The following is a 24,987-nucleotide window of genomic DNA, read 5'->3' as shown; positions in this document are numbered from 1 at the left end:
GGGGTTGCACTTTGAGCTCCAGGGGTTGGATTTTGGGGTGCAGGGGGTGGATTTTGGGGTGCTGGGGTTGATTTTGGGGCACCGGGGTTGGATTTTGGGGTGCTGGGGTTGGATTTTAGGGTGCAGGGTGTTGATTTTACCACCCTAGGGTTGCACTTTGAGCTCCAGGGGTTGGATTTTGGGGTGCAGGGGGGGTGCTTGGGGTGATTTTGGGGTACAGGGGTTGGATTTTGGGATGCAGGGGGTGATTTTGGGGTGCCAGGGGGTGATTTTGGGGTACAGGAGTTGGATTTTGGGGTACAGGAGTTGGATTTTGGGGTGCAGGAGTTGGATTTTGGGGTACAGGGGGGTGGATTTTGGGGTGCCAGGGGTGGATTTTAGGGCACAGGGGGTGGATTTTGGGGTGCCAGGAGGTGGGTTTGGGGTGCAGGGGTTGGATTTTGGGGTGCTAGGAGGTGATTTTGGGGTACAGGGGATGGATTTTGGGGTGCAGGGTGTTGATTTTACCACCCTAGGGTTGGACTTGGAGCTCCGGGGGTCGCGTTTTGGGGCACGGGGCTCGCCCTTTGACCTGCAGGGCTTGAATTTTTGGGGGTGACCATCGCAATTTTTGGGGTTCCCCCCAGCATCTTGAGTGGTGCCAGGGGGTGATTTTGGGGTGCCAGGGCGTGGATTTTGGGGTGCCAGGGAGTGGATTTTGGGGTGCCAGGGGGTGATTTTGGGGTGAGGGGGTGGATTTTGGGGTGCTAGGAGGTGATTTTGGGGTGAGGGGGTGGATTTTGGGGTGCTAGGAGGTGATTTTGGGGTGCCAGGGGTTGGATTTTGGGGTACAGGGGTTGGATTTTGGGGTGCCAGGGGGTGATTTTAGGGTACAGGGGTTGGATTTTGGGGTGCCAGGGGTTGGATTTTGGGGTGCCAGGGGGTGATTTTGGGGTACAGGGGTTAGATTTTGGGGTGCTAGGAGGTGATTTTGGGATGCAGGGGTTGGATTTTGGGGCGCAGGGGTTGGATTTTGGGGCGCAGGGGGTGGATTTTGGGGTGCAGGGGGTGGATTTTGGGGTATAGGGTGGGATTTTGGGGTGCCAGGAGGTGATTTTGGGGTGCAGGGGGTGATTTTGGGGTACACGGGTTGGATTTTGGGGTGCCAGGGGGTGATTTTGGGGTGCCAGGAGGTGGGTTTGGGGTGCAGGGGGTGGATTTTGGGGTGCCAGGGGATGATTTTGGGGTGCCAGGAGGTGATTTTGAGGTGCAGGGGGTGGATTTTGGGGTGCCAGGGGATGATTTTGGGGTGCCAGGAGGTGATTTTGAGGTGCAGGGGGTGGATTTTGGGGTGCCAGGCTTGGATTTTGGGGCTCAAGGGCTGGATTTTGGGGCGCAAGCTATTTATTTTCCAACCCTAACCTTGAATTTGAGTTCCAGGGGTCGGACTTGGAGCTCCGGGGGTCGCGTTTTGGGGCACGGGGCTCGCGCTTTGAGCTTTGGGGCTTGGATTTTGGGGTGCAGGGGCTGGATTTTGGGGTGCAGAGGCTGGATTTTGGGGTGCTGGGGTTGGATTTGGGGGTGCTGGGGTTGGATTTAGGGGTGCAAGGTGTAGATTTTCCAACCCTAGTGTTGAATTTGAGCTCCAGGAGTTGGATTTTGGGGTGCAGGGGTTGGATTTTGGGGTGCAGGGGGTGGATTTTGGGGTGCTGGGGTTGATTTTGGGGCACCGGGGTTGGATTTTAGGGTGCAGGGTGTTGATTTTACCACCCTAGGGTTGCACTTTGAGCTCCAGGGGTTGGATTTTGGGGTGCAGGGGGGGTGCTTGGGGTGACTTTGGGGTGCTGTGGTTGGATTTTGGGGTGCCTGGGGGTGATTTTGGGGTGCCAGGGGTTGGATTTTGGGGTGCCAGGGGGTGATTTTGGGGTACAGGGGTTAGATTTTGGGGTGCTAGGAGGTGATTTTGGGATGCAGGGGGTGATTTTGGGGTGCAGGGGTTGGATTTTGGGGCGCAGGGGGTGGATTTTGGGGTATAGGGTGGGATTTTGGGGTGCCAGGAGGTGATTTTGGGGTGCAGGGGGTGATTTTGGGGTGCTAGGGGTGATTTTGGGGTACACGGGTTGGATTTTGGGGTGCCAGGGGGTGATTGTGGGGTGCCAGGGGGTGATTTTAGGGTGCAAGGGGTGGATTTTGGGGTGCCAGGGGGTGATTTTGGGGTGCCAGGGGTGGATTTTGGGGTGCAGGGGTTGGATTTTGGGGTGCCAGGGGGTGATTTTAGGGTACAGGGGTTGGATTTTGGGGTGCCAGGGGTTGGATTTTGGGGTGCCAGGGGGTGATTTTGGGGTACAGGGGTTAGATTTTGGGGTGCTAGGAGGTGATTTTGGGGCGCAGGGGTTGGATTTTGGGGCGCAGGGGTTGGATTTTGGGGCGCAGGGGGTGGATTTTGGGGTGCAGGGGGTGGATTTTGGGGTATAGGGTGGGATTTTTGGGTGCCAGGAGGTGATTTTGGGGTGCAGGGGGTGATTTTGGGGTACACGGGTTGGATTTTGGGGTGCCAGGGGGTGATTTTGGGGTGCCAGGAGGTGGGTTTGGGGTGCAGAGGGTGGATTTTGGGGTGCAGGGGGTGGATTTTGGGGTGCCAGGGGATGATTTTGGGGTGCCAGGAGGTGATTTTGAGGTGCAGGGGGTGGATTTTGGGGTGCCAGGCTTGGATTTTGGGGCTCAAGGGCTGGATTTTGGGGCGCAAGCTATTTATTTTCCAACCCTAACCTTGAATTTGAGTTCCAGGGGTCGGACTTGGAGCTCCGGGGGTCGCGTTTTGGGGCACGGGGCTCGCGCTTTGAGCTTTGGGGCTTGGATTTTGGGGTGCAGGAGCTGGATTTTGGGGTGCTGGGGTTGGATTTTGGGGTGCTGGGGTTGGATTTAGGAGTGCTGGGGTTGGATTTGGGGGTGCAAGGTGTAGATTTTCCAACCCTAGTGTTGAATTTGAGCTCCAGGAGTTGGATTTTGAGCTCCAGGAGTTGGATTTTGAGCTCCAGGGGTTGGATTTTGGGGTGCAGGGGCTGGATTTTGGGGTGCTGGGGTTGGATTTTAGGGTGCAGGGTGTTGATTTTACCACCCTAGGGTTGCACTTTGAGCTCCAGGGGTTGGATTTTGGGGTGCAGGGGGTGTGCCAGGGGGCGATTTTGGGGTGCCAGGGGGTGATTTTGGGGTGCCAGGGGATGATTTTGGGGTACAGGGGTTGGATTTTGGGGTGCCAGGGGGTGATTTTGGGGTACAGGAGTTGGATTTTGGGGCGCAGGAGTTGGATTTTGGGGTACAGGGGGTGGATTTTGGGGTGCCAGGGGGTGATTTTGGGGCGCAGGGGGTGGATTTTGGGGTATAGGGTGGGATTTTGGGGTGCCAGGAGGTGATTTTGGGGTGCAGGGGGTGATTTTGGGGTGCTAGGGGTGATTTTGGGGTACACGGGTTGGATTTTGGGGTGCCAGGGAGTGATTTTGGGGTACAGGGACTGGATTTTGGGGCGCCAGGGCTGGATTTTGGGGTGCAAGCTATTTTTTTTCCAACCCTAACCTTGAATTTGAGCTCCAGGGGTCGGACTTGGAGCTCCGGGGGTCGCGTTTTGGGGCACGGGGTCGCGCTTTGAGCTTTGGGGCTTGGATTTTGGGGTGCAGGGGCTGGATTTTGGGGTGCAGGGGTTGGATTTTGGGGTGCTGGGGTTGGATTTTGGGGTGCAGGGGTTGGATTTTGGGGTGCTGGGGTTGGATTTTGGGGTGCAAGGTGTAGATTTTCCAACCCTAGTGTTGAATTTGAGCTCCAGGAGTTGGATTTTGAGCTCCAGGGGTTGGATTTTGGGGTGCAGGGGGTGGATTTTGGGGCACCAGGGTTGGATTTTGGGGTGCAGGGGGTGGGTTTTGGGGTGCTGGGGTTGATTTTGGGGCACCGGGGTTGGATTTTGGGGTGCAGGGTGTTGATTTTACCACCTTAGGTTGCACTTTGAGCTTCAGAGGGTGGATTTTGGGGTGCAGGGGGGGTGCCAGGGGGTGATTTTGGGATGCCTGGGGGTGATTTGGGGGTACAGGGGGTGGATTTTGGGGTGCCAGGGGTGGATTTTGGGGCGCAGGGGGTGGATTTTGGGGTACAGGGTGGGTGCTTGGGGTGATTTTGGGGTGCAGGGGGTGGATTTTGGGGTGCAGAGGGGTGCCAGGGGGTGATTTTGGGGTGCCAGGGGGTGGATTTTGGGGTGCCAGGGGGTGGATTTTGGGGCACAGGGGTTGGATTTTGGGGTGCCAGGGGATGATTTTAGGGTACAGGGGTTGGATTTTGGGGTGCCAGGAGGTGGATTTTGGGGTGCCAGGGGGTGATTTTGGGGTGCAGGGGCTGGATTTTGGGGTGCCAGGGGGTGATTTTGGGGTGCCAGGGGGTGATTTTAGGATACAGGGGTTGGATTTTGGGGTGCAGGGGTTGGATTTTGGGGTACAGGGTGTTGATTTTACCACCTTAGGGTTGGACTTGGAGCTCCACGTGTTGCACTTTGAGCTCCCGGGGTTGGACTTTGGGGTGCAGGGGCTGGATTTTGGGGCGCAGGGGCTGGATTTTGGGGTGCCAGGGTTGGATTTTGGGGTACAAGCTATTTATTTTCCAATTCTAACCTTGAATTTGAGCTCCAGGGGTCGGACTTGGAGCTCCAGGGGTCGCATTTTGGGGCACGGGGCTCGCGCTTTGAGCTTTGGGGCTTGGATTTTGGGGTGCAGGGGCTGGATTTTGGGGTGCAGGGGTTGGATTTTGGGGTGCTGGGGTTGGATTTTGGGGTGCTGGGGTTGGATTTGGGGGTGCAAGGTGTAGATTTTCCAACCCTAGCGTTGAATTTGAGCTCCAGGGGTTGGATTTTGAGCTCCAGGGGTTGGATTTTGGGGTGCAGGGGGTGGATTTTGGGGTGCAGGGGGTGGATTTTGGGGTGCTGGGGTTGATTTTGGGGCACCGGGGTTGGATTTTGGGGTGCAGGGTGTTGATTTTACCACCCTAGGGTTGCACTTTGAGCTCCAGGAGTTGGATTTTGGGGTGCAGGGGGGGTGCTTGGGGTGATTATGGGGTGCCAGGGGGTGATTTTGGGGTGCCAGGGGGTGATTTTGGGGTACAGGAGTTGGATTTTGGGGTACAGGAGTTGGATTTTGGGGTGCAGGAGTTGGATTTTGGGGTACAGGGGGGTGGATTTTGGGGTGCCAGGGGTGGATTTTAGGGCACAGGGGGTGGATTTTGGGGTGCCAGGGGTGATTTTGGGGTGCAAGGGGTGGATTTTGGGGTGCTAGGGGGTGATTTTAGGGTACAGGGGTTGGATTTTGGGGTACAGGGGTTGGATTTTGGGGTGCAGAGGGTGGATTTGAGGACTCTAGGGTTGGACTTTGAGCTCCGGGGGTTGGACTTCGGGGCGCAGGGGCTGGATTTTGGGGCGCAGGGGCTGGATTTGGGGCGCCGGGGCTGGATTTTGGGGCGTAAGGGCTGGATTTTGGGGTGCAAGCTATTTTTTTTCCAACCCTAACCTTGAATTTGAGCTCCAGGGGTCGGACTTGGAGCTCCGGGGGTCGCGTTTTGGGGCACGGGGTCGCGCTTTGAGCTTTGGGGCTTGGATTTTGGGGTGCAGGGGCTGGATTTTGGGGTGCAGGGGCTGGATTTTGGGGTGCAGGGGCTGGATTTTGGGGTGCAGGGGTTGGATTTTGGGGTGCAGGGGTTGGATTTGGGGGTGCAAGGTGTAGATTTTCCAACCCTAGTGTTGAATTTGAGCTCCAGGAGTTGGATTTTGAGCTCCAGGGGTTGGATTTTGGGGTGCAGGGGGTGGATTTTGGGGTGCAGGGGCTGGATTTTGGGGTGCTGGGGTTGGATTTTGGGGTGCAGGGTGTTGATTTTACCACCCTAGGGTTGCACTTTGAGCTCCAGGGGTTGGATTTTGAGCTCCAGGGGTTGGATTTTGGGGTGCAGGGGGTGGATTTTGGGGTGCTGGGGTTGATTTTGGGGCACTGGGGTTGGATTTTGGGGTGCAGGGTGTTGATTTTACCACCTTAGGGTTGCACTTTGAGCTTCAGAGGGTGGATTTTGGGGTGCAGGGGGGGTGCCAGGGGGTGATTTTGGGGTGCCTGGGGGTGATTTTGGGGTGCCAGGGGGTGGATTTTGGGATGCAGGGGGTGATTTTGGGGTGCCTGGGGGTGATTTTGGGGTACAGGGGTTAGATTTTGGGGTGCTAGGAGGTGATTTTGGGATGCAGGGGGTGATTTTGGGGTGCAGGGGTTGGATTTTGGGATGCAGGGGGTGATTTTGGGGTGCCAGGGGGTGATTTTGGGGTACAGGAGTTGGATTTTGGGGTACAGGAGTTGGATTTTGGGGCACTGGGGTTGGATTTTGGGGCACAGGGGGTGGGTTTGGGGTGGCAGGGGTGGATTTTGGGGTGCAGGGGGGTGCCAGGGGGTGATTTTGGGGTGCTAGGAGGTGATTTTGGGGTACAGGGGGTGGATTTCAGGACTCTAGGCTTGGACTTCGACCTCTGGGGGTCGCGTTTTGGGGCACGGGGCTCACGCTTTGAGCTTTGGGGCTTGGATTTTTGGGGGTGCTCATTGCAATTTTTGGGGTTCCCCCCAGCATCTTGAGTGGTGCCAGGGGGTGATTTTGGAGTGCTAGGAGGTGATTTTGGGGTGCAGGGAGTGGATTTTGGGGTGCAGGGGTGTGCCAGCGGGTGATTTTGGGGTGCTTGGGGGTGATTTTTGGGGTGCCAGGAGGTGATTTTGGGGTGCAGGGGGTGGATTTTGGGGTGCCAGGGGTTGGATTTTGGGGTGCCAGGGGGTGATTTTGGGATGCAGGGGGTGATTTTGGGGTACAGGGGGTGGATTTTGGGGTGCCAGGGGTGGATTTTGGGGTGCAGGGGGTGGATTTTGGGGTGCTAGGAGGTGATTTTGGGGTGCCAGGGGGTGGATTTTGAGGCACAGGGTGTGGACTTTGGGGTGCCAGGGGTGATTTTAGGGTACAGGGGTTGGATTTTGGGGTGCAGGGGATGGATTTTGGGGTGCAGAGGGTGGATTTGAGGACTCTAGGGTTGGACTTTGAGCTCCGGGGGTTGGATTTTGGGGCGCAGGGGCTGGATTTTGGGGTGCCGGGGTTGAATTTTGGGGCGCCAGGGTTGGATTTTGGGGCGCAAGCTATTTATTTTCCAACCCTAACCTTGAATTTGAGCTCCAGGGGTCGGACTTGGAGCTCCGGGGGTCGCGTTTTGGGGCACGGGGCTCGCGCTTTGACCTGCAGGGCTTGAATTTTTGGGGGTGCTCATCTCAATTTTTGGGGTCCCCCCCAGCGTCTTGAGCTACGCGCTGGGGCTGGGCTGGTTCCTGGCGCTGCCGCCGGCCGCTCCGCGCACCCACATCTCCGAGAACGCCATGGGCTCCACCATGGTGGAGGAAACCTTCGCCGGGGGCCCCCGCGCCCTCGCCCTCGCCCGCCACTTCGCCGCCCTCCACAAGAAAACGGGGTGAGGGCAGCCAAAAGTGGGGTGCCACGGGGGTTTGGGGGGGCCAGGGGGTGGTTTTAGGGTGCGAGAGGGGGATTTTGGGCTGTGGGATGGGTCTAGAGGGGGATTTTGGGGTGCCGGGAGGTGGGTTTGGGATGCTAGGGGGTGGGTTTGGGGTGTCAGGTGGGGATTTTGGGGTGCAGGGGGTGGATTTTGGGGTGTGGGGTGGGTGTAGGGGGTGATTTTGGGGTGCCAGGGGGTGATTTTAGGGTGCAGGGGGTGATTTTGGGGTGCAGGGAGTGGATTTTGGGGTGCCAGGGGATGATTTTAGGGTGCAGGGGGTGGATTTTGGGGTGCAGGGTGGTTGCTGGGGGTGATTTTGAGGTGCCGGGGGGTGGTTTTGGGGTGCCAGGAGGTGATTTTGGGGTGCCAGGGGGTGGGTTTGGGGTGCTAGGGGTGGATTTTGGGGTGTCAGGTGGGGATTTTGGGGTGCAGGAGGTGGATTTTGGGGTGTGGTGTGGGTGGAGAGGGTGATTTTGGGGTGCAACAGGGTGGTTTTAGGGTGCAGGGGGTGGATTTTGGGGTGCCAGGAGGTGGCTTTATGGTGCCAGGGGGTGACTTTAGGGTGCAGGGAGTGGATTTTGGGGTGTGGGATGGGTGTAGAGAAGGATTTTGGGGTGCCAGGGAGTGATTTTGGGGTGCCAGGGAGTGGATTTTGGGGTGTCAGGGGGTGGTTTTGGGGTGCCAGGGGGTGGTTTTGGGGTGCTAGGGGTTGGTTTTAGGGTGCAGGGGGTGGTTTTGGGGTGTAGGGTGGGTGCAGGAGGGGATTTTGGGGTGCCAGGAGGTGGGTTTGTGGTGCAGGGGGGTGGTTTTAGGGTGCAAGAGGGTGATTTTGGGGTGTAGGATGGGTCTAGAGGGGGATTTTGGGGTGTCGGGAGGTGGGTTTGGGGTGCTAGGGGGTGATTTTAGGGTGCAGGGGGTGGATTTTGGGGTGTGGGGTGGGTGTAGGGGGTGATTTTGGGGTGCCAGGGGGTGATTTTAGGGTGCAGGGGCTGATTTTGGGGTGCCAGGGGGTGGTTTTGGGGTGCCAGGGGGTGGTTTTGGGGTGCTAGGGGGTGGTTTTAGGGTGCAGGGGATGGATTTTGGGGTGTAGGGTGGGTGCAGGAGGAGATTTTGGGGTGCCAGGAGGTGGGTCTGGGGTGCCAGGGGGTGATTTTGGGGTGGAGGGGGTGGAGTTTGGGGTGCCAGGAGGGGGGCTTGGGGTGCAGGGGGTGATTTTAGGGTGCAGGGGATGGATTTTGGGGTGTGGGATGGGTGTAGAGGGGGATTTTGGGGTGCCGGGGGGTGATTTTAGGGTGCAGGGGGTGGATTTTGGGGTGTGGGATGGGTGTAGAGGGGGATTTTGGGGTGCCGGGGGGTGATTTTAGGGTGCAGGGGGTGGATTTTGGGGTGTGGGGTGGGTGTAGAGGGGGATTTTGGGGTGCCAGGGGGTGATTTTAGGGTGCAGGGGGTGGATTTTGGGGTGTGGAATGGGTGTAGAGGATGATTTTGGGGTGCCAGGAGGTGGGTTTGGGGTGCCAGGGGGTGATTTTAGGGTGCAGGGCGTGGATTTTGGGGTGTGGGGTGGGTGTAGAGGATGATTTTGGGGTGCCAGGAGGTGGGTTTGGGGTGCCAGGGAGTGATATCAGGGTGCAAGAGAGTGATTTTGGGGTGCAGGAGGTGGATTTGGGGGTGTAGGGTGGGTGCAGGGAGTGATTTTGGGGCACCAGGGGGTGGTTTCGGGGTGCCAGGAGGTGATTTTGGGGTGCCAGGGGGTGGGCTTGGGGTGCTAGGGGTGGATTTTGGGGTGTCAGGTGGGGATTTTGGGGTGCAGGAGGTGGATTTTGGGGTGTGGTGTGGGTGGAGAGGGTGATTTTGGGGTGCAACGGGGTGGTTTTAGGGTGCAGGGGGTGGATTTTGGGGTGCCAGGGGTTGGCTTTTAGGGTGCAAGAGGGTGATTTGGGGGTGCTGGGGTTGATTCTAGAGTGCTGGGTTGGTGATTTTAGGGTGCAGGGGATGGATTTTGGGGTGTGGGGTGGATGCAGGGGGGATTTGGGGGTTCAGGGGGTGATTTTTGGGGTTCAGGGGTGGATTTTGGGGGTTCAGGGCTGAATTTTGGGGGCTCGGGGTTGATTTTTGGGGTTCAGGGGCTGATTTTTGGGGTTCAAGGTATTGATTTTGGGGTTCAGAAGTGGATTTTGGGGCTCAGGCGTGGATTTTTTGGGCTCAGGGTTTGATTTTGGGATTCAGGGGGTTGATTTTTGGGGTTCAGGGTTGGATTTTTGGGGTTCAGGGGTTGATTTTTGGGGTTCAGGGCTGGACTTTTGGGGTTCAGGGGCTGATTTTTGGTGTTCAGGGCTGAATTTTTGGGGCTCAGGGGTTGATTTTTGGGGTTCAGGGCTGGACTTTGGGGGTTCAGGGGCTGATTTTTGGGGTTCAGGGCTGAATTTTTGGGGCTCAGGGGTTGATTTTTGGGGTTCAGGGCTGGACTTTTGGGGTTCAGGGGCTGATTTTTGGGGTTCAGGGCTGGATTTTTGGGGTTCAGGTGTTGATTTTGGGGTTCAGAAGTGGATTTTTGGGGCTCAGGCGTGGATTTTTGGGGCTCAGGGGTTGATTTTGGGGGCTCAGGGTTTGATTTTTGGGGATCAAGGTATTGATTTTGGGGCTCAGGGGTTGACTTTTGGGGTTCAGGGCTGAATTTTTGGGGCTCGGGGGTTGATTTTTAGGGCTCAGGCGTTGAATTTTGGGGTTCAGGCATTGATTTTTGGGGTTCAGGCGTTGATTTTTGGGGTTCAGGGGCTGATTTTTGGGGTTCAGGGGTTGATTTTTGGGGTCCGGGGGTTGATTTTTGGGGTCCCCAGGGCGCTGCCGGTGGCCTGGCTGGAGCAGACCATGTGGAGTTTGGGCTTGGAGGTTCATCAGCAGAACTTCTCCCGCACGCTGCCCTTCCCCGACGAGGCTCGCGAGCGATTTGTGGGTACCCGCACCCCAAAAATCCCCCCAGGGACCCCAAAACCTGACAGAGCACCCCAAAAAACCCCCACACCCCAAAAAACAGCCCCCCAAAAGCTTCCAGGTCACCCCAAAACCTTCTAGTTTGCTCCAGATCCCGCCAGCACCTCAAGATCTTCTAGAGGAGCTCGAAACCTTCCCAGGGCACCCCAAAAATGAGCAGAGCACCCCAAAAACGAGCAGAGCCCCCCAAAACCTGACCGAGCACCCCAAAAACCCCCAGCCCCCCAAAAAACAGCCCCCCAAAAGCTTCCAGGTCACCCCAAAACCTTCTAGTTTGCTCCAGATCCCACCAGCACCTCAAGATCTTCTAGAGGAGCTTGAAACTTTCTCAGGGCACCCCAAAACCCAGCAGGGCACCCCAAAAACGAGCAGAGCACCCCAAAACCTGACCGAGCACCCCAAAATCCACCAGCCCCCCAAAAAACAGCCCCCCAAAAGCTTCCAGGTCACCCCAAAACCTTCTAGTTTGCTCCAGATCCCACCAGCACCTCAAGATCTTCTAGAAGAGATTGAAACCTTCCCAGGGCACCCCAAAACCCAGCAGAGCACCCCAAAAACGAGCAGAGCACCCCAAAACCTGACTGAGCACCCCAAAAACCCCCAGCCCCCCAAAAAACAGCCCCCCAAAAGCTTCCAGGTCACCCCAAAACCTTCTAGTTTGCTTCAGATCCCATCAGCACCTCAAGATCTTCTAGAGGAGCTTGAAACCTTCCCAGGGCACCCCAAAACCCAGCAGAGCACCCCAAAACCCAGCAGGGCACCCCAAAACCTGACCGAGCACCCCAAAAAACCCCAGCCCCCCAAAAAACAGCCCCCCAAAAGCTTCCAGGTCACCCCAAAACCTTCTAGTTTGCTCCAGAACCCACCAGCACCTCAAGATCTTCGCTCGAAACCTTCCCAGGGCACCCCAAAAATGAGCAGAGCACCCCAAAAACGAGCAGAGCACCCCAAAACCTGACCGAGCACCCCAAAAAACCCCCACACCCCAAAAAACAGCCCCCCAAAAGCTTCCAGGTCACCCCAAAATCTTCTAGTTTGCTCCAGAACCCACCAGCACCTCAAGATCTTCTAGAGGAGCTTGAAACCTTCCCAGGGCACCCCAAAACCCAGCAGAGCACCCCAAAAACGAGCAGAGCACCCCAAAAACGAGCAGAGCACCCCAAAAAACCCCAGCCCCCCAAAAAACAGCCCCCCAAAAGCTTCCAGGTCACCCCAAAACCTTCTAGTTTGCTCCAGATCCCACCAGCACCTCAAGATCTTCTAGAGGAGCTTGAAACCTTCCCAGGGCACCCCAAAACCCAGCAGAGCACCCCAAAAACGAGCAGAGCACCCCAAAACCTGACCGAGCACCCCAAAAAACCCCAGCCCCCCAAAAAACAGCCCCCCAAAAGCTTCCAGGTCACCCCAAAACCTTCTAGTTTGCTCCAAAACCCACCAGCACCTCAAGATCTTCTAGAGGAGCTCGAAACCTTCCCAGGGCACCCCAAAAATGAGCAGAGCACCCCAAAACCGAGCAGAGCACCCCAAAACCTGACCGAGCACCCCAAAAACCCCCAGCCCCCCAAAAAACAGCCCCCCAAAAGCTTCCAGGTCACCCCAAAACCTTCTAGTTTGCTCCAGATCCCACCAGCACCTCAAGATCTTCTAGAGGAGCTCGAAACCTTCCCAGGGCACCCCAAAACCCAGCAGGGCACCCCAAAACCCGGCAGAGCACCCCAAAACCTGACCGAGCACCCCAAAAACCCCCAGCCCCCCAAAAAACAGCCCCCCAAAAGCTTCCAGGTCACCCCAAAACCTTCCAGTTCGCCCCCAAAAGCCAAAAAGTTGGGGTGCAGGGGGGGGAAAGGGGGGGAAAAGGGGGGGAAAGGGGGGGAAAGAGGGGGAAATGGGGGGGAAGAGGGGGAAAAGGGGGGGAAAAGAGGGGGAAGAGGGGGAAAAGGGGGGGAAAGGGGGGGAAATGGGGTGGAGAGGGGGAAAAGGGGGGGAAAAGAGGGGGAAAAGGGGGGGAAGAGGGGGAAATGGGGGGAAAAGAGGGGGAAAAGGGGGGGAAGAGGGGGAAATGGGGGGAAAAGAGGGGGAAAAGGGGGGGAAGAGAGGGAAAGGGGGGGAAAAGGGGGGGAAAGGGGGGGAAATGGGGGGGAAGAGGGGGAAAAGAGGGGGAAAAGGGGGGGAAGAGGGGGAAATGGGGGGAAGAGGGGGAAAAGGGGGGGAAAAGGGGAGGAAAAGAGGGGGAAAAGGGGAGGAAAAGAGGGGGAAAAGGGGGTGCTAAGGGGGAAAAGGGGGGGAAAGAGAGGAAAAGGGAGGGGAAAGGGGGAGAAGGGGGGGAAGAGGGGGAACAGGGGGAAATGGGGAGGAAAGAGGGGGAAATGGGGGGAAAGAGGGGGAAAGAGGGGGAAATAGGGGGGGAAGAGGGGGAAATGGGGGGGAAGAGGGGGAAGGGGGGGGAAGAGGGAGGAATAGGGGGAAATGGGGGGGAAGAGGGGGAAAGGGGGAAGAGGGGGAAAAGGGGGGGAAAAGGGGGAAGAGGGGGAAAAGGGGGGGAAAGGGAGAAAGAGGGGAAAAGGGAGGGGGAAGGGGGGGAAGAGGGGGGAACAGGGGGAAATGGGGAGGAAAGAGGGGGAAAAGGGGGGAAAGGGGGAAAAGAAGGGGAAAGGGGGAAAAAGGGGGAAAGAGTGGGAAATGGGGGGAAAAGGGGGGGGAAAGAGGGGGAAAAGGGGTGGAAGGGGGGAAATGGGGAGAAAGAGGGGGAAAAGAGGGGAAAAGGGGGGGAAAAGAGGGTAAATGGGGGGAAGAGGGGAAAAGAGAGGGGAAAGAGGTGGAAAAGGGGGGGAAAAGAAGGGAAAAGAGGGGAAAGGGGGGAAAAAGAGGGTAAATGGGGGGAAGAGGGGAAAAGAGGGGGGAAAGAGGTGGAAAAGGGGGGGAAAGAAGGGAAAAGAGGGGGGAAAGAGGTGGAAAAGGGGGGGAAAGAAGGGAAAAGAAGGGAAAGGGGGGGAAGAGGGGGGGAAAAGGAGGGGAAAGAGGGGGGAAAGGGGCGAAAAGGGGGGGGAAGAGGGGGAAAAGAGGAGGAAAAGGGGAGGAAAGAGGGGGAAATGGGGGAAGACGGGGGGAAAGAGGGGGAAAAGGGGGAGGAAAGAGGGGAAGAGGGGGAGGAAAGGGGGAGAAGAGGGGGGAAAAGGGGGGGAAGAGGAGGAAAGAGGTGGAAAAGGGGGGTAAAGGGGGAAAAGAGGGGGAAAATGGGGGGAAAAGAGGGTAAATGGGGGGGAAGTGGGGGGAAAAGAGGGGAAAGGGGGGAAAAGGGGGGGAAGGGGGGAAAAGAGGAGGAAAAGGGGGGAAAGAGGAGGAAAAGGGGGAGAAAGAGGGGAAGAGGGGGAGGAAAGGGGGAGAAGAGGGGGGAAAAGGGGGGGAAGAGGGGGGAAAAGGGGGGGAAATGGGGGGGAAGAGGGGGAAAAGGGGGGGAAGAGGGGGAAAAGGGGGGGGAAGAGGAGGAAAAGGGGGTGCTGAGGGGGGTTTTGGGGTGTCCCCCAGCTGGTTTCGGGCACCAACGTGTACGGGATCGTGCGGGCGCCGCGGGCGGCGAGCACCGAGGCTCTCGTCCTCAGCGCCGGCACCTCCGGCCCCGGAGCCAACGGCTACGGAGTGGGGCTCCTCCTGGCCCTCGCAGGGGCCGCCCGCGGTGAGGGACCTCCCGGAGAGGGAGGAGACGGTGGGGGTGGTGGAGATGGTGGAGATGGTGGAGATGGTGGAGATGGGGATGATGGAGATGATGGGGATGGAGATGATGGGGATGGAGATGGGGATGGAGATGGAGATGGGGATGGGGATGGGGGTGGAGATGGAGGTGGAGATGGAGGATGGAGATGGAGATGGGGATGGGGATGGGGATGGGGGTGGAGATGGAGGTGGAGATGGAGGATGGAGGCAGAGACGGAGACGGACACAGGGATGGAGATGGAGGCGGAGGTGGAGGTGGACATGGAGATGGAGATGAGATGGAGATAGAGACGGAGACAGAGACAGGGATGGAGATGGAGGCGGAGGTGGAGATGGAGATGGAGATGGGGATGAGATGGAGATGGAGACAGGGATGGGGATGGAGATGGAGATGGAGATGGAGACAGAGGTGGAGATGGGGGTGGGGATGGAGACGGAGACGGAGACAGGGATGGAGATGGAGATGAGATGGAGATGGAGATGAGATGGAGATGGAGACGACATGGAGATGGAGATGGGGATGGAGATGGAGATGGAGATGGAGATGGAGATGGAGATGGAGATGAGATGGAGATGAGATGGAGATGGAGATGGACACGGAGATGAGATGGAGATGGAGATGGAGATGGAGACGGAGGTGGAGATGGAGACAGAGACAGGGATGCAGATGGACACGGAGATGAGATGAAGATGGAGACGGAGACGGAGACACGAATGGGGATGGAGATGGAGCCAGGGATGAAAAGGGGCTGGAGATGGAGCTTCTCCCTCCCTCCAGGCCAGATCTTCTGGGCCAAGGACCTCATCTTCCTGGTGCACGAGCACGACCTGCTGGGCATGGAGGCCTGGCTGGAGTCCTACCACGACGTCAACCTCACCGGTGAGACCCCCGGGGAGACACCGTAGCCGTGGGGGGGGACTTGGGGGTCTCCCGGGAGCCTCCGGTGACCCCGATGCCTCCAGAGATGAGGTCCTCGGCCTTGCCGGGCCGGGCCGGGGCCATCCAAGCGGCCATCGCCCTGGAGCTGGACAGCGAGGTGGTGACCAGCCTGGACGTGGCTGTGGAGGGACTCAACGGGCAGCTCCCCAACCTGGATCTTCTCAACCTCTTCCACGCCTTCTGCCAGAAGAACGGGCTCCTCTGCACCATCCAGGGAAAGGTGGGACCTCGGATCTTCTCCTCCTCCTCCTCCTCCACGATTCCTGCTCCTTCTCCTCCTTCTCCACCTTCTCCATCCCCTCATTCCATGTTCTCCTCCATCTCCTAATTCCATGTTCTCCTCCATCCCCTCATTCCATGTTCTCCTCCATCCCCTCATTCCATGTTCTCCTCCATCCCCTCATTCCACGTTCTCCTCCATCCCCTCATTCCACGTTCTCCTCCATCCCCTCATTCCATGTTCTCCTCCATCCCCTCATTCCACGTTCTCCTCCATCCCCATTTCATGTTCTCCTCCATCCCCTCATTCCACGTTCTCCTCCATCCCCTCATTCCATGTTCTCCTCCATCTCCTCATTCCATGTTCTCCTCCATCCCCTCATTCCACGTTCTCCTCCATCCCCTCATTCCACGTTCTCCTCCATCCTCATTCCATGTTCTCCTCCATCCTCATTCCACGTTCTCCTCCATCCCCTCATTCCACGTTCTCCTCCATCCCCTCATTCCATGTTCTCCTCCATCCCCTCATTCCACGTTCTCCTCCATCTCCTCATTCCACGTTCTCCTCCATCCCCTCATTCCACGTTCTCCTCCATCCCCTCATTCCACGTTCTCCTCCATCCCCTCATTCCATGTTCTCCTCCATCCCCTCATTCCACGTTCTCCTCCATCCCCTCATTCCATGTTCTCCTCCATCCCCTCATTCCATGTTCTCCTCCATCCCCTCATTCCATGTTCTCCTCCATCCCCTCATTCCATGTTCTCCTCCATCCCCTCATTCCACGTTCTCCTCCATCCCCTCATTCCACGTTCTCCTCCATCCCCTCATTCCACGTTCTCCTCCATCCCCTCATTCCACGTTCTCCTCCATCCCCTCATTCCACGTTCTCCTCCATCCCCTCATTCCACGTTCTCCTCCATCCCCTCATTCCACGTTCTCCTCCATCCCCTCATTCCACGTTCTCCTCCATCCCCTCATTCCATGTTCTCCTCCATCCCCTCATTCCGTGTTCTCCTCCATCCCCTCATTCCGCGTTCTCCTCCATCCCCTCATTCCGTGTTCTCCTCCATCCCCTCATTCCGCGTTCTCCTCCATCCCCTCATTCCGTGTTCTCCTCCATCCCCTCATTCCACGTTCTCCTCCATCTCCTCATTCCATGTTCTCCTCCATCTTCTCATTCCACGTTCTCCTCCATCCCCTCATTCCACGTTCTCCTCCATCCCCTCATTCCACGTTCTCCTCCATCCCCTCATTCCACGTTCTCCTCCATCCCCATTTCATGTTCTCCTCCATCCCCTCATTCCACGTTCTCCTCCATCCCCTCATTCCACGTTCTCCTCCATCCCCTCATTCCACGTTCTCCTCCATCCCCTCATTCCACGTTCTCCTCCATCCCCTCATTCCACGTTCTCCTCCAGCTCCCTCGCTCCGAGTGGGACTCGTTCCCGGCTTATTCCCACGGGCTCCAGACCCTTCTCCTCATGGTCCTTTCCCAAGCCTCGGGACAACCTCGTGGCAGCCACGGGCTCTTCCTCCGCTATCGGATCGAGGGCCTCACGCTCCGCGGGATCAACAGCTTCCGGCAGCTCAAATACGACCTCACCAGCGTCGGGAAGTGAGTGGGATACTGGGATGGACTGGGAAGGGGGGGGGGGGGACTGGGATGGGCTGGGAACGGGGTTGGAATTCCCATGGATTCTTGGCTGGAGAAGCTCTCTCATCGTTCTTGGTGTCCCCAGGTTGTTAGAAGGAATGTTCCGGAAGCTCAACAACCTCCTGGAGCGTCTCCATCAATCGTATTTCTTCTACCTCCTCCCTTCCCTCTCCCACTTCGTGTCCATCGGGATCTACATGCCGGCGTTCGGCTTCATCATCCTCGTCCTCATCCTCAAAATATCCTGGGGGGGGAGGTTGGATGGAGAGGGGAAGGTTGGATGGAGATGGGAAGGTGGGATGGAGACGGGAAGGTTGGATGGAGACGGGAAGGTTGGATGGAGACGGGAAGGTTGGATGGAGAAGATTGGATGGAGACAGGAAGGTTGGATGGAGACGGGAAGGTGGGATGGAGACGGGAAGGTTGGATGGAGACGGGGAGGGTGGATGGAGACGGGAAGGTTGGATGGAGACGGGAAGGTTGGATGGAGAAGATTGGATGGAGACAGGAAGGTTGGATGGAGACGGGGAGGTTGGATGGAGAAGATTGGATGGAGACGGGGAGGTTGGATGGAGACGGGAAGGTGGGATGGAGACAGGAAGGTTGGATGGAGAAGATTGGATGGAGACGGGAAGGTCGGATGGAGGTGGGAAGGTTGGATGGAGACGGGGAGGTTGGATGGAGAAGATTGGATGGAGACGGGAAGGTTGGATGGAGACGGGAAGGTTGGATGGAGACGGGGAGGGTGGATGGAGACGGGGAGGGTGGATGGAGACGGGGAGGGTGGATGGAGACGGGGAGGTTGGATGGAGACGGGGAGGGTGGATGGAGACGGGGAGGGTGGATGGAGACGGGGAGGTTGGATGGAGACGGGAAGGTTGGATGGAGAAGATTGGATGGAGACAGGAAGGTTGGATGGAGACGGGAAGGGTGGATGGAGAAGGTTGGATGGAGACGAGAAGGTTGGATGGAGACGAGAAGGTTGGATGGAGACGGGAAGGTTGGATGGAGACGAGAAGGTTGGATGGAGACGAGAAGGTTGGATGGAGACGGGAAGGGTGGATGGAGAAGGTTGGATGGAGACGGGAAGGTTGGATGGAGGTGGTGGGAAGGTTGGATGGAGAAGATTGGATGGAGACGGGAAGGTTGGATGGAGACGGGAAGGTTGGATGGAGACGGGAAGGTCGGATGGAGACGGGAAGGGTGGATGGAGACGGGAAGGGTGGATGGAGACGGGAAGGTTGGATGGAGACGGGAAGGTCGGATGGAGACGGGAAGGTCGGATGGAGGTGGGAAGGTCGGATGGAGACGGGAAGGTCGGATGGAGACGGGAAGGGGTGGATGGAGGTTTCAGGGAGGGATCGAGGTTCTCCGTGTGGTTCCTTGACGCTTCCCAAGCTCTGGAGCTCTGGATGAAGCTCAATAAGTTGGAGCCGGGCAGCAGCGAGCGGCTCTGCGACGGAGACGGGGCGGCCACCGAGGTCAGAGCTCATCCCGTCTCCTCCTTCTCCTTCTCCTTCTCCTTCTCCTTCTCCTTCTCCTTCTGCTTCTCCTTCTCCTCCTTCCTCCTTCCTCCTTTTCTTTTCTCCTTCTTCTCCATCTCTATCTCCTCCTCCTTCATCTCCTCCTCCACGTCCACCTCCACCTCCTCCTCCTCCAAGTCCTCCTTCTCTATCTCCTCCACCTCCTCCTCCTCCATCTCCTCCACCCCCATCCCCATCTCCATCTCCTCCTCTTCCATCCCCATCTCCTCCACCTCCTCCACCTCTGCCATCATCTCCATCTCATCCACCTCCATCTCCTCCTCCTCCATCTCCATCTCCATCTCCTCTTCCTCCATCTTCTCCTCCATCTCCTCTTCCTCCATCTCCTCCTCCACCTCCTCCTCCAAGTCCTCCTCCATCTCCTCCATCTCCTCCATCTCCTCCATCTCCTCCATCTCCTCCTCCTTGTCCATCTCCTCCACCTTCTCCACCTCCATCTCCTCCACCTCCATCTCCTCTTCTCCGTCTCCTTCTCCTTCTCATCCCCATCTCCATCCCCATCTCCATCTTCTCCACCTCCATATCCACCACCTCCTCCTCCATCTCCATCTCCTCCACCTCCATCTCCTCTTCTCCATCTTCTCCATCTCCATCTCCTCCTCCTCCATCTCCATCTCCTCCTCCACCTCCTCCATCTCCTCCACCTCCATCTCCTCCACCTCCATCTCCTCCACCTCCATCTCCTCCTCTCCACCTCCTCCTCCTCCACCTCCTCCACCTCCATCTCCTCCACCTCCATCTCCTCCACCTCCATCTCCTCCACCTCCATCTCCTCCACCTCCATCTCCTCCACCTCCATCTCCTCCATCTCCATCTCCTCCATCTCCATCTCCTCCATCTCCATCTCCTCCATCTCCTCTTCTCCACCTCCTCTTCTCCACCTCCTCTTCTCCACCTCCTCTTCTCCATCTCCTCTTCTCCATCTCCTGCACCTCCACCTCCTCTTCTCCATCTCCTCCACCTCCATCTCCTCCACCTCCATCTCCTCCACCTCCACCTCCTCTTCTCCATCTCCTCCACCTCCTCCACCTCCACCTCCTCCACCTCCACCTCCTCTTCTCCACCTCCTCTTCTCCACCTCCTCTTCTCCACCTCCTCTTCTCCACCTCCTCCACCTCCACCTCCTCTTCTCCACCTCCTCTTCTCCACCTCCTCTTCTCCACCTCCTCCACCTCCACCTCCTCCACCTCCACCTCCTCTTCTCCACCTCCTCTTCTCCACCTCCTCTTCTCCATCTCCTCCACCTCCTCTTCTCCATCTCCTCCACCTCCATCTCCTCCACCTCCATCTCCTCTTCTCCATCTCCTCTTCTCCATCTCCTCCACCTCCACCTCCTCCACCTCCACCTCCTCCACCTCCACCTCCTCCACCTCCACCTCCTCTTCTCCATCTCCACCTCCATCTCCTCCATCTCCATCTCCTCCATCTCCATCTCCTCCATTTCCATCTCCTCTTCTCCATCTCCTCTTCTCCATCTCCTCCACCTCCACCTCCTCTTCTCCACCTCCTCTTCTCCACCTCCACCTCCAACTCCTCCACCTCCATCTCCTCCTTCTCCATCTCCTCCACCTCCACCTCCTCCACCTCCATCTCCTCTTCTCCACGTCCTCCACCTCCATCTCCTCTTCTCCATCTCCTCCACCTCCATCTCCTCCACCTCCATCTCCTCCACCTCCATCTCCCCTTCTCCATCTCCTCCACCTCCATCTCCTCCACCTCCATCTCCTCCACCTCCACCTCCTCCACGCGGTCTCCGTGTCCCGCAGGAGCCGTTCTCGGTGCTGGTGGGGCTGGTGCCCGCGGTGCTGGTGTCCCACGCGGCCGGGGTCGCCCTCTACGTGTTGCCGGTGCTGGGCCAGCACGTGGCCACCCAGCACTTCCCGGTGGCCGAGGCCGAAGCCGTCGTCCTCACCCTCATCGCCATCTACGTGGCCGGCATGGCCCTGCCCCACAACACCCACAGGTTGGGCTTCGGGGTCTAATTTGGGGGGTTCAAGGGTTGGTTTTGGGGTTCAAGGGTTGAGTTTTGGGCTCCTCAGGTTGGTTTTGGTCTTCAAGGGTTGTTTTTTTGGGTTCAAGGGTTGGTTTTTGGTCTTCAAGGGTTGAGTTTTGAGGTTCAAGGGTTGGATTTTGGGCTTCTCAGGTTGGTTTTTGGTTTTCAAGGGTTGATTTTGGGGTTCAAGGGTTGGTTTTTGGTCTTCAAGGGTTGATTTGGGGGTTCAAGGGTTGGGTTTTGGTCTTCAAGGGTTGATTTTTTGGGTTCAAGGGTTGGTTTTTGGTCTTCAAGGGTTGATTTTGGGGTTCAAGGGTTGGGTTTGGGCTTCTCAGGTTGGTTTTTGGGGTTCAAGGGTTGGTTTTGGGGTTCTGAGGTTGATTTTTGGGGTTCAAGGATTGGGTTTTGGGCATCTCAGGTTGGTTTTTGGGGTTCAAGGGTTGGGTTTTGGACTCCTCAGGTTGGTTTTTGGGGTTCAAGGGTTGATTTTTGGGGTTCTGGGGTTGATTTTTTGGGTTCAAGGGTTGGGTTTGGGCATCTCAGGTTGGTTTTTGGAGTTCTGAGGTTGGTTTTTGGGGTTCTGTGGTTGATTTTTGGGGTTCTGGGGTTGATTTTGGGGTTCAAGGGTTGAGTTTTGGGCTTCTGGGGTTGATTTTTGGGCTCCTCAGGTTGGTTTTTGGGGTTCAAGGGTTGATTTTGGGGTTCTGGGGTTGAAGGGTTGGTTTTTGGGCTTCTGGGGTTGATTTTGGGGTTCAAGGGTTGGTTTTTGGGCTTCTCAGGTTGGTTTTTGGGGTTCAAGGGTTGGTTTTTGGGGTTCAAGGGTTGATTTTGGGGTTCAAGGGTTGGTTTTTGGGGTTCTAGTGTTGATTTTGGGGTTCAAGGGTTGGTTTTTGGGGTTCTAGTGTTGATTTTGGGGTTCAAGGGTTGAGTTTTGGGGTTCAAGGGTTGATTTTGGGCTTCTCAGGTTGGTTTTTGGGGTTCAAGGGTTGAGTTTTGGGCTTCTCAGGTTGGTTTTTGGGCTTCAAGGGTTGATTTTGGGGTTCTGGGGTTGGTTTTTGGGGTTCAAGGGTTGGTTTTTGGTCTTCAGGGGTTGATTTTTTGGGTTCAAGGGTTGGGTTTTGGGCTTCTCAGGTTGGTTTTTGGGGTTCAAGGGTTGGTTTTTGGTCTTCAAGGGTTGATTTTTTGGGTTCAAGGGTTGGGTTTTGGGCTTCTCAGGTTGGTTTTTGGGGTTCAAGGGTTGATTTTGGGGTTCAAGGGTTGGATTTTGGTCTTCAAGGGTTGAGTTTTTGGGTTCAAGGGTTGGGTTTGGGCTTCTCAGGTTGGTTTTTGGGCTTCAAGGGTTGATTTTGGGGTTCAAGGGTTGAGTTTTGGACTCCTAGAGTTGATTTTTGGGGTTCAAGTGTTGATTTTGGGGTTCAAGGGTTAGTTTTTGGGGTTCAAGGGTTGAGTTTTGGGCTCCTGGGGTTGGTTTTGGGGTTCTGGGGTTGATTTTTTGGGTTCAAGGGTTGAGTTTTGGGCTTCTCAGGTTGGTTTTTGGGGTTCTGGGGTTGGTTTTTGGGGTTCAAGGGTTGATTTTGGGGTTCTGGGGTTGAGTTTTGGGCTCCTAGAGTTGATTCTGGGGGTTCAAGGGTTGAGTTTTGAGGTTCAAGGGTTGGTTTTTGGTCTTCAAGGGTTGATTTTGGGGTTCAAGGGTTGAGTTTTGGGCTCCTAGAGTTGATTTTAGGGGTTCTGGGGTCAATTTTTGGGGTTCTGGGGTTGATTTTGTGCTTTTCAGGTTGGTTTTTGGGGTTCAAGGGTTGATTTTGTGGTTCTGGGGTTGATTTTTGGGGTTCAAGGGTTGGGTTTGGGGCTTCTCAGGTTGGTTTTTGGGGTTCAAGGGTTGGTTTTTGGCATTCTCAGGTTGGTTTTTGGGGTTCAAGGGTTGATTTTGGGGTTCTGGGGTTGATTTTTGGGGTTGAAGGGTTGGTTTTTGGGCTTCTGGGGTTGGTTTTGGGGGTTCAAGGGTTGATTTTGGGGTTCAAGGGTTGGTTTTTGGGGTTCTGCGGTTGATTTTGGGGTTCAAGGGTTGATTTTTGGGATTCTGGGGTTGGTTTTGGGGGTTCTCAGGTTGGTTTTTGGGGTTCAAGGGTCGATTTTTGGGCTCCTGGAGTCGATTTTTGAGGTTCTGGAGTCTATTTTGGGGGTTCAGGGGTGATTTTTGGGGTTCCGGTGCTGATTTTAGGGCTTCTGGGATTTATTTTTGGTTTTCAGATGCTGATTTTTGGGGTTCGGGGTTGATTTTGGGAGTTCAGGTGCTGATTTTCAGGGTTCAGGTGCTGATTTTGGGGGTTCAGGGGTTGATTTTTGGGGTTCAGGTGCTGATTTTTCGGGTTCAGGTGCTGATTTTTGGGGTTTGGGGCTTGATTTTGGGGGTCAGGGGCTGATTTTTGGGCTCCTGGGGTTTATTTTTGGGGTTCTGGGGTTTATTTTTGGGGTTCTGAGGTCAACTTTTGGTTTTCAGGGGTTGATTTTTGGGGTTTTGGGGTTGATTTTTGGGCTCCTGTGGTTGGTTTTTGGATTTCAAGGGTTGATTTTTGGTTTTCAGGGGTCAATTTTTGGGGTTCTGGGGTCGATTTTGGGGGTTCGGGGGTTGATTTTTGGGGAACAGGGGTTGATTTTTGAGCTCCTGGCATCGATTTTTGGGGTTCTGGGGACTATTTTTGGGGTTCAGGTGCTGATTCTTGGGGTTCAGGTGCTGATTTTCAGGGTTCAGGTGCTGATTTTAGGGCTTCTGGGGTTGATTTTTGGTTTTCAGGTGCTGATTTTTGGGGTTCTTGAGTCTATTTTTTGGTGTTCGAGGTTGATTTTTGGGGTTTAAGTGCTGAATTTTGGGGTTCAGGGTTGACTTTTGGGCTTCTGGGGTTGATTTTTGGGGTTCAGGTGCCGATTTTTGGGGTCCAGGTGCTGATTTTTGGGGTCCAGGTGCTGATTTTTGGGGTCCAGGTGCTGGTTTTGGGGTTCAGGTGCTGATTTTTGGGGTTCAGGGTTGATTTTGGGGCTCCTGGGGTCAATTTTTGAGGTTCTGGGCTCTATTTTTGGGCTTAAAGGGTTGATTTTTGGGCTTCTGGGGTCGATTTTTGGGGTCCAGGTGCCGATTTTTGGGGTCCAGGTGCTGTTTTTTGGGGTTGAGGGGTCGATTTTTGGGGTTCAGGTGCTGATTTTTGGGTTCAGGGTTGATTTTTGGGCTCCTGGGGTCAATTTTTGAGGTTCTGGGCTCTATTTTGGGGCTTAAAGGGTCGATTTTCGGGGTCCAGGTGCCGATTTTTGGGGTCCAGGTGCTGATTTTGGGGTGCGGGGGGGATTTGGGGGTCCCCAGGGCTGCCTCCTGTGGGGCGCGGGGCTGGCTGGCCCTGAAGCTGCTGTAGATCTGGGGCTGCTGATGGGCTCCTGGGGTGATTTTTGGTGTCCAGGTGCTGATTTTTGGGGTTCAGGGTTGATTTTTGGGGCTCAGGGGTCGATTTTTGGGGTTCTGGGGTCGATTTTTGAGGTTCAAGGGTTGATTTTGGGGGTTCTGGGGTCAATTTTTGGGGTTCAGCGGTCGATTTTTGGGGTTCAGGTGCTGATTTTTGGTTTTCAGGGGTTGATTTTTGGGGTTCAGGTGCCGATTTTTGGAGCTCAGGTGCTGATTTTGGGGGTACAGGTGCTGATTTTTGGGGCTCAGGGGTTGATTTTTGGGGTTCAGGTGCTGATTTTGGGGTTTGGGGTCGATTTTGGGGACCAAGGGTTGATTTTTGGGCTCCTGGGGTCAATTTTTGAGGTTCTGGGCTCTATTTTTGGGGGTCCAGGTGCCGATTTTTGGGGTCCAGGTGCTGATTTTGGGGTGCGGGGGGGATTTTGGGGGTCCCCAGGGCGGCGTCGTGCGGGGCGCGGGGCTGGCTGGCCCTGAAGCTGCTGGCTCTGCTCTACCTGGCGCTCCAGCTCACCTGCCTGGCGCTGCTCAACTTCTCGCTGGGCTTCGTCCTCGCCGTCACCTCGGTCCCCGCAGCCGCCGCCGTCAGCCCGGGGCGCGCCCGGTCAGCCAACTGGGGACACTGGGAGGGACTGGGGGGGTCTGGAGAGTTGGGGGGCGCTGGGGAGGCACTGGGAGGGGACTGGGAATACTGGGAGGACACTGGGAGGTCTCCATGGGGTCTGAGGAACCTCCTGGTGCTTCTAGAGGTGGTTTTGGGGTCTCCACGGGGTCTGAGGAACCTCCTGGTGCTTCTAGAGGTGGTTTCGAGGTCTTTATGGGCCTGAGGAACCTCCTGGTGACCCCGTTGTCCCCTCTTGGTGCATCTAGAGGTGGTTTTGGGGTCTTTATGGGGTTTGAGGAACCTCCTGGTGCATCTAGAGGTGGTTTTGGGGTCTCCATGGGGTCTGAGGAA

General features: G+C 56.5%; 1 protein-coding gene across 2 annotated transcripts in view; it reads left to right on the top strand.

Annotated features, from left to right (window-relative positions):
• The window catches only part of GPAA1 (glycosylphosphatidylinositol anchor attachment 1), a 30,799-nt gene that overhangs the window by 4,072 nt on the left and 1,740 nt on the right, over positions 1 to 24,987 (top strand). Inside the window, exons 3-12 of one of the 2 annotated variants that reach the window (XM_069881730.1) lie at positions 7,316 to 7,489; positions 10,369 to 10,480; positions 14,048 to 14,195; positions 15,012 to 15,113; positions 15,197 to 15,393; positions 16,812 to 17,008; positions 17,133 to 17,286; positions 18,445 to 18,528; positions 20,358 to 20,554; positions 24,472 to 24,636. In XM_069881730.1, coding sequence (XP_069737831.1) covers positions 7,316 to 7,489; positions 10,369 to 10,480; positions 14,048 to 14,195; positions 15,012 to 15,113; positions 15,197 to 15,393; positions 16,812 to 17,008; positions 17,133 to 17,286; positions 18,445 to 18,528; positions 20,358 to 20,554; positions 24,472 to 24,636 — 1,530 coding nt within the window. The remainder of the gene's footprint in view (positions 1 to 7,315; positions 7,490 to 10,368; positions 10,481 to 14,047; positions 14,196 to 15,011; positions 15,114 to 15,196; positions 15,394 to 16,811; positions 17,009 to 17,132; positions 17,287 to 18,444; positions 18,529 to 20,357; positions 20,555 to 24,471; positions 24,637 to 24,987) is intronic. The other variant, XM_069881731.1, reaches the window with a different exon arrangement.

This window comes from Phaenicophaeus curvirostris, unplaced genomic scaffold, assembly GCF_032191515.1.
Source record: "Phaenicophaeus curvirostris isolate KB17595 unplaced genomic scaffold, BPBGC_Pcur_1.0 scaffold_68, whole genome shotgun sequence".
In the NCBI taxonomy this organism is placed as follows: Eukaryota; Metazoa; Chordata; class Aves; order Cuculiformes; family Cuculidae; genus Phaenicophaeus; species Phaenicophaeus curvirostris.
The sequence above is the reverse complement of the archived record's forward strand: the minus strand, read 5'-3'. Positions and strand labels throughout refer to the sequence as shown.